At 31.2% G+C, this 12,767-nt stretch overlaps 2 protein-coding genes across 2 annotated transcripts; both read right to left on the bottom strand.

Annotated features, from left to right (window-relative positions):
• Positions 1 to 10,608: 10,608 nt before the first annotated feature.
• On the bottom strand, positions 10,609 to 11,427 carry LOC149513119 (uncharacterized). The gene is made up of 2 exons (XM_089749335.1): positions 11,087 to 11,427; positions 10,609 to 10,810 (listed from the first exon to the last, which is right to left on the bottom strand). The coding sequence occupies exons 1-2, from the start codon at positions 11,425 to 11,427 to the stop codon at positions 10,609 to 10,611; spliced, it is 543 nt and encodes a 180-aa protein (XP_089605461.1).
• Positions 11,428 to 11,562: 135 nt separating this feature from the next.
• LOC149513118 (uncharacterized) lies at positions 11,563 to 12,563 on the bottom strand. Its single transcript, XM_089749334.1, has 3 exons — positions 12,381 to 12,563; positions 11,808 to 12,272; positions 11,563 to 11,646 (listed from the first exon to the last, which is right to left on the bottom strand). Exons 1-3 carry the CDS (start codon positions 12,561 to 12,563, stop codon positions 11,563 to 11,565), a joined length of 732 nt encoding a protein of 243 aa, XP_089605460.1.
• Positions 12,564 to 12,767: the final 204 nt, after the last annotated feature.

Raw genomic sequence — 12,767 nt, 5'->3', positions numbered from 1 at the left:
TTTTTGAAGCTTTCAGAAGGTTTTTTTTTTCCATACTTTGTAGAGATAGATGATCTAGAGCTAAGTCTATAATGTGTCGGTATTGGGCGATGAATGCCTTTGCCAAATCATTCTAGGAATGAATACAAGCTTAGTCTAACTAGACATACCACCTCGCGACTGAGCTAGTAAGACTATCTTGAAATACATACATCAGTAATTTCTCATCATGAGCATGGGCTGCCATTTTGTGAAAGTACATAGTAACATGAGTTATCGGGCATTTTGTTCCATCATATTTTTCAATTTTGAAAACTTTAAATTTTCATAGGATAACCACATTTGGAACTAAGTATAGTTTAGTTGAATCTATAGAGCCAAAATAATCCATTCCTTCGATATCTCACACTCTTTCTCCTAAAAGGTTTATTTGTTATGTGCTTGAATCTTCCATCACCTTAGAAGTTTTCATCTTCAATCTCTCTTTCTCTTTAAGATCATCAAAATTAGGAACCTCAATTGGAACATAGGCCTTTACCCCAAAAGTAGGGTAAGTGTAGCTATGAAATGGCATTCATGGGGCTTGTGTATTTTGAGGAGATTGGCCTTGATATGAACCAAACCCAAAAGGCTGAGAGAATCTATAATATCATGTTTCTCATTTGAATTGAGGGTTTTTTTTATTGTTTTTCCTTTATCTAATTTCTCTAGCATTTCCATCATCTTTGCTAACTCCCATTTTATCTCTTCCTAAGCTTTCTTGATCTTATCCATACTGTTATTTTGCTCCTATTCCATTTGCTTTGTTGGTAATTGAGTATTGTATGGATGATGGGTAGGTCAAACAAAAGTCTTCGACAGTTAAGCTATCCTTGAACCTTTGATTACCTCAAATTAAGAAGCTTGTATTACTATATGCTCATGTCATGAAAGAAAACTATAAAAATAACTTAATATGCAACCACCAAGATTTCAAGTTAACACATGCAAAATGAATGCAAAAAACATATGCAACCTAATGTTATCTTAAAAGAAAAATAGATGAAAGAAAAAAAATTTCAACTAAAATGCACTTTATCATGACAATTCATGCAACATGACATATACAAAAGTTAGTTTCCATATAAGAAAAATCAATCATTGCAAAAAATGTAACTTAACTACTAGTTTTTTTTTTTTTACAAAAAGGGATGGTAAGGCTCTAACTACTAGTTAGGTTCCTTATGGTCACTATATATGGTTTAAGGTTAATGGTCTAAAGGTTCTCAAATTGTTCCTCACATCATTGTCCATCATAGACTAGTGAGGCACTCTGATACTTGGCCATTATAGGTTACAAGCAGAAAGGGTTTAATTTGAGTGGGAGTATTTTGCTAGCCATTAAAACCTCATAACAACATAGGTACTTTACTCCCTCCTAGAGGAACAGAGCTCGAATATAGAGCTTATGTTATGCACATGTATATGAATGACATAATAAATAAAATAAATAAATAAATTTTTTAAAAAAAATTAATTTTACTAGGCTTTTGGATAACGTAAATTTATTTGTTGGCCTGACTCTTGGCATATCCCCAGTGGAGTTGTCAAACTGTCATAATATCTAGATCCGTAAACCTATTACTAGACATTAACTTAAAGAGTCACCACCAATCTTTTTTATTTAGGTGCAATTGGCCACCTAACTGAATCTGCCCCTCTGTAAAGAGAAATTCTAAGTTTGACTTAGGTACCTTTAAAAGGTAGATTCAATGTTTACAAAATTAGAACTAGGTCCGAGAGTACGATTATGTGTGAGAAAGGTTATGGCACCCCCCGCAACACCCATCAAAAGATGGTACTAGCTTAATTTCATGTTATCCATTTTGCCTTAAAAAACCTTATCAAATAATTAATTATTGAAAATTATTCTTAATTGACTCTAATACTTTTAGCAAAAAATTAAAAAAATTCCATCACCTCAAGAGTATACAAGAGAACTATTGTTCCTCATACAGAGGCTTCTTCGTTGGATTATTTAGCATTAAAAAAATTTCAAGAAAAAAAAAATTGATACTTCAACTTTTTCCTAAGATTTATTTTCTTATTTTAATTCCTTTTAAAAAGGATTAATGCTTTTATTCAAGGAAAATTGATACTTTTAACTTTTCCTCAGAAAAATATTTTTGAAAATTTTATTTTCAAGAAAAATTGATACTTTCAACTTTTCTTCAAAAAATATCTTTTGAAAATTTTACCTTTAAGAAAAATGGATACTTTCAACTTTTCCTCAAAAAAATATTTTTTTGAAATTTTTATTTTTAAGGAAAATTGGTACTTTCAACTTTTCATTAAAAAATGTTTCTTAAGAAATGTATTTTTTTTTAAATTATTTTCAAGGAAAATTGATATACTCAACTTTTCTTCAAAAAATATCTTTTAAAAATTTTACCTTCAAAGAAAATTAATACTTTCAACTTTTCTTTAAAACATTTTTTGAAATATTTTTCTTTATTTATTAATCCTTTTTTATTCATTCAAAAAGTAATTGATAAATAATGAGCAAAATAACAAAAATGGAAAAAGAATACCTAAAACAGTTAATAGCTCGACTCTGAAAACTTGCCACGACTCAGCTTCACACACAGGAAAATGCTCAGCTTGTAGCTCAAATGGCGTGGAGCTGGGCTAGGACAAATGATTGGGTCAAGTGACCGAGTCAAGTCATCCAGTGTTTGATGCGCGGATTCTTGAAACGGGTCAAAGGGAACCCATTTTTTTTAGCTAAAATGGCACTATTTTATCAAAGCTATAAAAGCCTTCTTTTAAACTTTCCTCTTCATTTTTGCAAGTTTTTTCTCTCTCTACAATTTCTGCTCTGTCTTTTTCTCTTTCTAAAAAAGGACAAAGATTGGTTGGAAACTCCATAAGTTTTCAGATTATTGCGAAATGCCACCATTGCTGTCGTCTCTAGTCGCAGTCGGCCACTATTACCAATGACTGTTCAAGCCCAGATTTCACTCAAAAAATCATTTTGGCCTCCTCTTTTACTTAGTGCAATTAGTTTACCATGAAAGCATCTCTAATTTCGTAGATCGAGGTTTTAAAGAGCATGGACTTAAACACTTGAATCTCCTTTGATGCTGCTCCTTTGGCCACTTTTCCATAACATGTTCTTCCTCCTTTCCTAGGCTGCCTCATCAATGACTTGGAAGCCCTAAAAACCCCTAGTAAGAGTACTTACTTGAAACCCAAAAAGGTTTTCTTGTTTCTAGCTTTCCCTTAGTTTTTGACTTTACCTTGTTTTTTATTAGGTTTTCGTTGACGCACTTTACTAGCAATGGGTGACTTTTAGTGGGAAATGGATGATGGTGATAGTGGTAGTGTCGGTCGTTTAGGGTCAGGTTTGGTGGTTTTGAGTTTTCATTGAAATATGACTACAAGTTTGTGGCTTATTGAAGACTGGGTTTATTTTTTTGGGTTTTTGGATTATGTCTACTTCCTCCGATTGCCAAATTATGTTGGTTCTATTTTAGGTTTGTTGTCTTCTATTTTTGGAATTGATGTAACCTTGACCGTCTTTGCCTCTTATAGAATTGATTCTGTCGGTTTGTGTTGATGATTGTGGCAATGGCGGTATGAGAGTGGCTAGGTGGTTTTCAGTCACTATTTAAGGCTAGAATTCATGGTTGGTAATTGGGTCTAAGTCACATATGGTAGGATTTGGTTAGGTGCTTAGGCAAAGGTGACAGTATGGTATTGATGGTGTGGTGCAAATGGTATTTGTGGCGGTGGAGGATGATCTCTCAAGACTTTCTACTATAGGCTGTAATGGTGGCTGATGGCAGTGGTTATGATTGATGGAGTGAAGGTCGTGGTCTTTCTATGACTCTTTCTCTGATATTTCATGTAATCTGTTTCTTGCCCTCCCTTGGTGGTTTGCACAATGGATTAAATAGTGATGATGAAGATACAATCTCAATTTAAAAACTGAGCATCCTATCCCTTTCAATTTGGATTTTAATTTCAAGAAGCAATTGAATTTTAAAATTTAGTCACCAAATCTTATCACTTGCTTTATCTCCTTTTTTTAAGTTTATCTTATCTTTTTATTTATTTTTAGAGTAAGGTGTCTACATTCATAAGTATTGGAATCCCATATATGAAAAAAAGCAAATCCTAAACAAAAACCTATGCAAAGAAAGTTAGTTATGTACAACCTAAGAAAACAAAAACAAGGCAAGCTAGTAAATAGCCTAACAAAATTACAATAAGGGTGAACCAATCTATAGAAGAGCATGGTGGAGCATGATATTAATCTAAGACTCTTTACATTTAATCCTCAGCAATGATGCCAAAAACTTGATTGGAGAAATTCTGCAAGTGCACAAGCTGTACAAGTAACAATAGTGAATAAAAAGTCAAGATGTTGATCCCACGAGTATTAGCTAACGAGGTTCTTAAACTAAGTATCTTTTATCCTCATAGCCTTTTAAAGTTAGTTCAGTCAAAGATTAAACATGAATTTAAACTAATTACATAAAAGTAAACTAAAGAAAGCATCAAAATGGAAACTAGGTAAAATAAATGCTAAAAAAATGTAAAATACAATAACTAAACTAAATGAATTCATATTTGAAATGAAGATTAAAAAGCAAGAGCATAAAAAGTTAATGCACAAATAAAACAAAGCTAAACCATAAAACACAATGAAGAAGCAAAAATTGAGAAGAAATTTGCAAGCTAAAAAATTGATTTTCAATAAGAGTTTCTAACTCTAAATCATGCAAAATCAAATGATTATGAACTGTAAATTGAAAGTACACTAAAAGAAAAATATGAGAATTCAAATTGAAGAACCCAAACTAAAGAAAAATTGCAAGATTCAACAAAAGTAAGTGGAAACCAAAACGATTTTTGTAAGCTAGAAACTAACAATTTAGGGAAGAAAATTAGATCTATAATTCTCTAGAAGGAATAAACTAAAACTGAGCTACCTAGATCTATGAGTTAACTACCTAAATCAATAAAAAAAATAACATAAATCAATAAAAAAAATTAGCTCAGCAAACTCACTTTCAAAAACAATGCAGAATCTAGGAAAAATAATACATCATCAAAGAAAATTAACCAAACAGTGTCGTAATGGCTTTGAGAACCACTAGACGAATTTGAAAACAAAAAGGGAGTTGCCACCAATCTTTGTTTTTGGCTACATGTGCCTGGCCACTTATTAAAACTTACGTCTTTAATAAAAATTTTAAAATTAATTAAAATTTTATCAAAAAGATAATTTTTATATTTGCAAAACAGTTTTGGTTTCGAAGTTAATAATACATGGAGAAGGATTAACACCCTCATTATGCCCATTTAAAACGATACCAATTAATTCTGTGTTATTCTTTAATTATGACTAAAATAGACTTAATTTTGGTATTTAAAATTTAATTTCCTTAATTTTCTTTAAAAACATATTTTTATTAATAGCTTGAAAAATAAATAAAAACCTTACATACTGAAAATTTTCTAAAAACATTCTGGTAGTATTAAGAGGAACCATATCACTTAAGGAAACTTTGAGATCACTACTCAAAATTTTCAAAAATCTTATCCTTAGTGATTTATATTTATTTTCAATATTGATACTAAAAAAATTGTAAAGTATAATATCTATAATTTAAAATCAAATAATATTTTTTGAAAAAAATCATTTCTATACCATTTAAAAATAAACGAGAAATCTTTATCGATAATTAATCTAAAAGCTTCTATACATTGGTGGCATTTTAAATTAATTTTCTTACTTAGAGATTCCATAAGAATCACTATTCAAATTTTTTTTTAATCTCATCTTCGAAGATTTTACATTTGCTTTAATATAAAACAAAGCATGTAATAATATTGTTATCCATAAATTTATTTAAAAAAAAACATATTTTTATCTAAAAGTTCTCAAATTAAAGAAAATAATGGAGTTTTTTGTATTAAAAAGAAACTTCTAAATATTCAAATATTTTTGTAATTTTTAGAAGATTTTTCTTACTTAGGGAATTTCGAGAATCATTACTCGGAATTTTCAAAGTCTCATCATCAGAAATTTTATTTTCTCTTAAAATCATGTAATGCAAAACAATAAAGCAGAATATGCACCCAAAAAAATATATATTACTTATTATTATAACAAAAAAAAAAAAAGAAAAAGGTTTCAATCTAGCAATACTCGCAAGCCAGACCCATAAGCTTATGATAAACCATACACTTGAAAAGAACCAGCAAATATGAACAAAAGCATTATTATAGCTGTCAGCAGAAAATTCAAATAGGAAAGAAACATCATGCATGATAGAGGTGACGTTCTAATAGGCCAGGTACAAAAGGAAGTGATGAAAAATAAGATCAAGTAATACAAAATGAAGCAAAAAACCAAACCTAAAGCCTTTCCAGTTTTACACCATCATTTTTCACACAAACTTTATCCTTGGCATGTTTTTCTTTTTTTTTTTTAAAGAAACTGTTAGAACTGTAACGGATGCAAGCCCTTTCTTTTTGTTTTAGCAAGGACATCCCAAGATGAGCAAGGCTTTCAATCTTTCATGGAAGGAAGAAATGCTAAGATTTTAAAGCCCAGAAACCATTTTTGGCATTAATAGGTGCAAACCAAACATGAAAGGAAGAAAGCTACCTATTTTTTGACAGTAACAGGTGCAAACCGAACATGAAAGGAAGCAAACCATTTTCTTTTTGGCACTAATAGGTGTAAATCGAACATGAAAGAAAGACAACCATCTTTTAAATCCAGAAACCATTTTCTTTTGGCATTACTGGGTGCAAACCGAACATGAAAGGAAGTAAGCCATCTTCTTTTTTACTCAAAAAGGTGCAAACCGATCATGAAAGGAAGAAGCGACCTTTTTTTTTTTACACTAACAAGTGTAAACCAAACATGAAAGGAAGAAAACCATCTTTTAAATCCAGGAACCTTTTTTTTTAAGTTACTGGGTGTAAACCGAACATGAAAAGAAGAAAGTGATCTTCTTTTTTACTCTAACAGGTGCAAATCGATCATGAAAGAAAGAAAGCCACCTTTTTTTTTTTTGACACTAAGGGGTGCAAACCGAACAAGAAAGGAAGAAAACCATCTTTTAAATCCAAAAACTATTTTTTTTTTTTTTTGCGTTACTTGGTGCAAACCGAACATAAAAGGAATAAAACATATTCTTTTTTACTCTAGCAAGTGCAAACTGATCTGAAAGGAAGAAAGCCATTTTCTTTTTTACTAACAGGTGCAAACTGAACATGAAAGGAAGAAAACCATCTTTTAAATCTAGAAACTTTTTTTTTTTGTGTTACTAGATGTAACCCGAACAAGAAAGGAATAAAACAAAATTGGTTTTTCCATTTAATATTTATTTTCTATAACATAAACATTAAAAGGAAGGGGGATGTTTTTATGGAAATCCTGGTTTCAAGAAGAAAAGAAAGGAGCTTACTTCCGTTATCTTCTAGCTGGTATTATGGGCATGCAAAGGGTAAGACCACACAGAAATATGACAGCTTAAATCCTTGTTAAACTTACATGAGAGGTATATGACTTTATACCAGAAAACCTGACTATGATTTCATGCTAAAAAATGTGGTATATGGGAATATTCAAGGTGAACAAAAATACTACCTTTTTTTGCTTATGGTTCTTCCTTAATCTTCCCTTCTCTTTTTGTTGGTGGTTTCCCTTGATTCCTTCCTCTTTGCTATTTTTCTTTTGGTTCTTCGTGGTTCCTCCCCTTCTTTTTCTATCTAGAAAAAATCTCTAAGCTGTTAAATCTCCATCCTTTTTACCTTTAGCTGTTTCCCTTCCCCTTTCTTTTTTTTTCCAAGGAGCTTCCCCTCATTCTCCTTGTAAAGAAGAAAGCCACTCAAATATCTTTGAAAGATTGAATATAGGCCTTTGGATTAAATCTCATCTAAGGGCCAAAGTTCTTTCTTTTTTTTTTTTTTTCAAGGAGCAAGCTTTAGCCATTAGATCAAAATTCAATATGAGATCTACTGGTTCCTATATTCACTATAAAGATTGGATTTTTATAGCCCTTAAACCAAATGAAAAGAGCATCTTACCTTTAGTACAAAGTTTCAATATTTAGGCTATTTTCTTAGAAATCAATGTTTCCATGCTCATTTTAGGATTTTAAAACACCAAAAATCATTAAATATTATAAAATTGAGATCTAAAAATTTTCATAAAAATCTATGCTCAAGAAGGTAAAATTACAAAAATACCCCTAAGGTGAATTTTAGTAATTTCACACCTCTCGAGGACTATTGTGATTTCAAATGTATAAAAAAAATCAAATATTGTAAAATTATGATATAAAAAGTTTCATAAAAAATTAACCTCGAGAAGGTCAAATTACAAAAATATCCCTAAAGGGCATTTTGTTAATTTCACACCTCCCAAGGTGTGATTTAGGTTTTCAGTGCATCAAAAATAATAAAAAATATTTAGCTATGATCTGAAAGTTTTTATGAAAATTTGATGCTAGGAAGGTCAAATTACGAAAACACCCCTAAAGAGCATTTTGGTAATTTTGTACTTCCCCAAGTGCAATAAAAATTTTTAGTGTTTTAAAAATCACCAATTTTAACTTTGAACCACATTGATTCCAACTAGTTTGTGAATTTTGAGAATTGCCCTTGGTTCTATCCATTTTGATCAAGTCTTGTATAATTTTAACACTATTGACCAAGTTTGACTAGATTTGACTAAAGTTGACTTTGGGGCTTATTTGCTTCATTTATTCCTTACTCCTAATGCATACACGTGAAAAGGTAGCCTTTACATAAATCTTATGTGAAAAAATTTGACAATAATTACATGGGTCTCCTTTTACTTTGTTTATTATAAGCCTGAATATTAATGCATTTTATGGGTTCTTAAAGTGGGTCTTTTTATGGGCTTCAAATAGGCTTTATTTAGGCTTATAATTGGGTCTTTAAATGGACCAACTTGTGGGCTCTTTATGGTTTGTAAATGGTCCTGAGTCACCCTTACTAAAAAATATTCTGAAAAAAATTCAGTGTTTACAGCTATCCCTATTCGCATATTTTTAACCACAAAAAATAATACAAAGACATAGATGACAATTTTGTCTTGATGATGCTTTTGAAAGGTTTTTTTTTTACTATTTGTAAACAAATGCTCAACAACTTTTGAAAAAAAAAAAACAAGATCCCACTTGAAGGTCTAACAAATCTCGAGATCTTTGAACACTCCTCTAATCAAAGGTATTAAAACTTTAAAAGATCTTGTTTGAAAATGGCCCCCTTTAAATAGAGGCCTTGAAACTTTAAAAAATCTTGTTTGAAAATGGCTTACTCTAAAAAGAGGCCTTTAAACTTTTAAAAAAATCTATATGAAAGTACCTCATGATATTATGACTCGAGGGTTTCACGAGTTATGCCTATTTTGAAATTATTTCCCATACCTTGGTCTTTTTGCCTAAATGATTTATCCTTTAGAAAAATCCCAAAGTTCAAAAAAAAATTTTAAAAGAATATACGTGAATGTAATGAATGCAATACATGCAATGTAAGTATTTTTAGAAACCAATATGATGCATCCAAATTGTGATAACAAGGTATTTTAAGTCAATCCTTTCTAATTTTTCATTTTTTAAAAAAGCAACCAATCTCAATCCTGGTCTGCACATTTTATGAGTGTTTTCTTGTGACCTACAATGATCATTTATTGCTACCAGTATCTAACACCACTTTCAGCAAGTTTTTACTTTGATTTGATGAGTTTGAAAATAGGTACTTTCCAAATCTTTTCTCCTTTTCTTAATCTTTATTTTAACTTTGTTATTCTTGACTTCCACAAAATAATGTAAGACCTTTTATGAATATTATCAATCATTATCATATTCCAAATTTCATGACCAGTGTGATAAATTAACATTTCCTTTATTTGTGAGAATAAAGATTATTGTAAAACAAGGTAAATTAGAAAAAGATGAATATTTATTATTGGAAGGTATAAGGACGTGCCCAATGAGAAACTTGAACATTAGCATAAAATTTAAATAAGGGAATCGTATTTAGATAGTGAATATTTAGACAATCATGAACAATATTCCAAAATTCTTTCTCTTAAGAAGCCTATTCCATTGATGCACTTGATCCTTCCGAGTTCATTGTATTGGACATTGCCCCATGTACTCGAAAATTAGACTTCTTTTGCATTTAAGCTGCCTTTTCAAGTTTTCAACTTAGATATTTCCTTTGACTCAAATTGCCTTTTTTTCGATTTTTAATTATAAGTCCCTTTTTATTTTTTATTCATTTTTTGTTTTTGTTTTTTGTCTTTGTTTTTCTTTCTTTTTTTTTTCTTTTTTTTGTCTCTTTCTCAAGCAAAGTATTTTTTCATAGCATCTGAGTTTATCAAGTTTTGTGAGTCATCCCTATCCATCTCTGCCAAGATCAACATTCCACCCGAAAAAGTTTTTTTGACTACATATGTACCCTTCCAATTTGACATCCATTTTCTTCAATTATCATGCTGATTTGGAAGAATTTTCTTCAAAACCAATTTTTCCTCATGAAAATGCCTAAATCAAACTTCTTATCATGTGCTTGTATCATTTTTCTTTAGTACAACTAACCATGATAAAGAGCTATAAGCCTCTTCTCTTCAATGAGATTTAATTGTTTATAATGATTCTGGATCCATTTCGCTTCATCTAAATCTACTTTCATCAAGACTTTCAAAGAAGAAATTTCCACCTTGATTGGCAACATAGTTTCCATCCCATATATGAGTGAAAAATGAATGGCCTCAGTAGATGTGCATATTAATGTCCTATAAGCATGTAGTGCGAAAGGTAACTTTTCATGCCAATCCTTATAGGTATTATTCATTTTTTTCTATTATCCTATTGATATTTTTATTAGTAGCTTTTACTGCTCCATTCATCTTTGGGCAATATGGAATCGAGTTATGGTGCTTCAACTTAAACTGAGCATAAACCTTCGCTAACAACTTGTTATTTAAATTGTGAGCATTATCAGAGATGATCTTTTCTAAAAAGCCAAAACAACATATTATCTCCCTTTTTATAAACTTTTATACCATCACCTTGTCACATTAGCATAAGAAGCTGGTTCGACCCATTTTGTGAAGTAGTCAATGACTACAAAGATGAATTTGAAGCTTTTAAAGTGATGGGTCCAATTACATCCATCCCCCACATGACGAACAACCATGGGATGTGAGAACATGTAAACGAATTGGAGAAGCATGAATCTTATTTGGCATTTATGACATTTTCTGGCATAGTTGATATAGTCACTCTCTATTGTCAACAGATAATAACCTACCCTCATGATTTGTCTAGCCATCATGTGGCCATTTGCATATGCTCCACAACTTTCTTCATCCACTTCTTGTAGTATCTTCTTAGCTTTAATAGCATTCATGCATCTCAATAACATTTGATCTCGACTTTTCTTCTACAAAATCTCTTCTTCAAAGAAAAATCTCATAGCCAATCTTCTAATAATTTGTTTGTCATTTTTTGATGCATGTTCTGGGTATTGTTGGTGCTTAACATATTACATGATATAGTAGTACCAAGGCAGGCCATCAATCTCCTCTTCAACAAGTGAACAATATGCTGGTGATCCTTGCACATTCAACTGGATAGGTTGGATTTCCATTTTATTACACACTTTAAACATTGTAGCCAATGTAGTTAGAGCTTCAACCATTTGATTATATTATCTTTTAAAGGTACATGATAGAATTGGACCTTCTTGAATTGTTTGATCAAATCTACCATAAACTTCTGGTATCATACCAGCTTTGAATCTCTTGTTTCCCATTCATCACGTAGTTGATAGATTACCAAGGTTGAGTCCCCATATGCTTCTAACACTCCAATCTTCTTCTCAATTGCCATTTGCAAGCCCATTATGCATGCTTCATATTCTGCCACATTATTGGTGCAATTAAAATCAAACCTTGTAGTGCTCAAATAATAATTTCCATCAAGGGATATCAAAACTACTCCAATCCTATGCCCTAAATCATTTAAAGCTCCATCAAAAAACATTTTCCATGGCTTTTCTATTGGTTCCCTTTCCTCCATTTGGGATATGGTCATCAAATCTTTATCAAGGAAGTCTAATTTCATAGGCTTATAGGCATCAATTGCATGCTTTGTAAGGAATTTAACTATCACACTTCCTTTGATTGCCTTTTGCACAACATGTACAATATCGTATTTAGAAAGCATGACTTGCCATTTCACTAACCTCCCCGACTATAATGGTTTTTCAAAGATATATTTAAGATGACCCAACCTTGCTATCAATCAAGTAGTATGGTATAGCATATATTGCCTAAATCTATGGGCTGTTTACGCTAATACATAACATATTTTCTCCAAGCGAGAATATTTGGACTCATATTCAGTGAACTTCTTACTAAAGTAATAAATAGCTTGCTCTTTCTTGCCCATTTCATCTTGTTGCCTAAACAAACATCCCATAAAATGGTTGTGTATCGTGAGATACAAAATCAATGGCTTCCTTGCAACAGGCAATATCAACATCGATGGATTTGACAGGTACAAATTTGAGCGAGGAAAGCATTCTGTGTAAAAAAGTGATCGATCCCTTTAAGGGAGGGATCAATCAGGTAAGCTTGAAACCTCAACAAATCGATCCCTATAGGTGGGGATTAATTGATTCTTGCCAAAACTTCATGAAATTTACTTCTGGAATTAAAATGGATTGATCCCTTTGCTAAGGGATCG

This window comes from Durio zibethinus, chromosome 20, assembly GCF_047325235.1.
Source record: "Durio zibethinus cultivar Kanyao isolate XHJ-2024 chromosome 20, ASM4732523v1, whole genome shotgun sequence".
In the NCBI taxonomy this organism is placed as follows: domain Eukaryota; kingdom Viridiplantae; phylum Streptophyta; class Magnoliopsida; order Malvales; family Malvaceae; genus Durio; species Durio zibethinus.
Note: the sequence above shows the minus strand (reverse complement) of the source record. Positions and strands in the feature narration are given on the sequence as shown.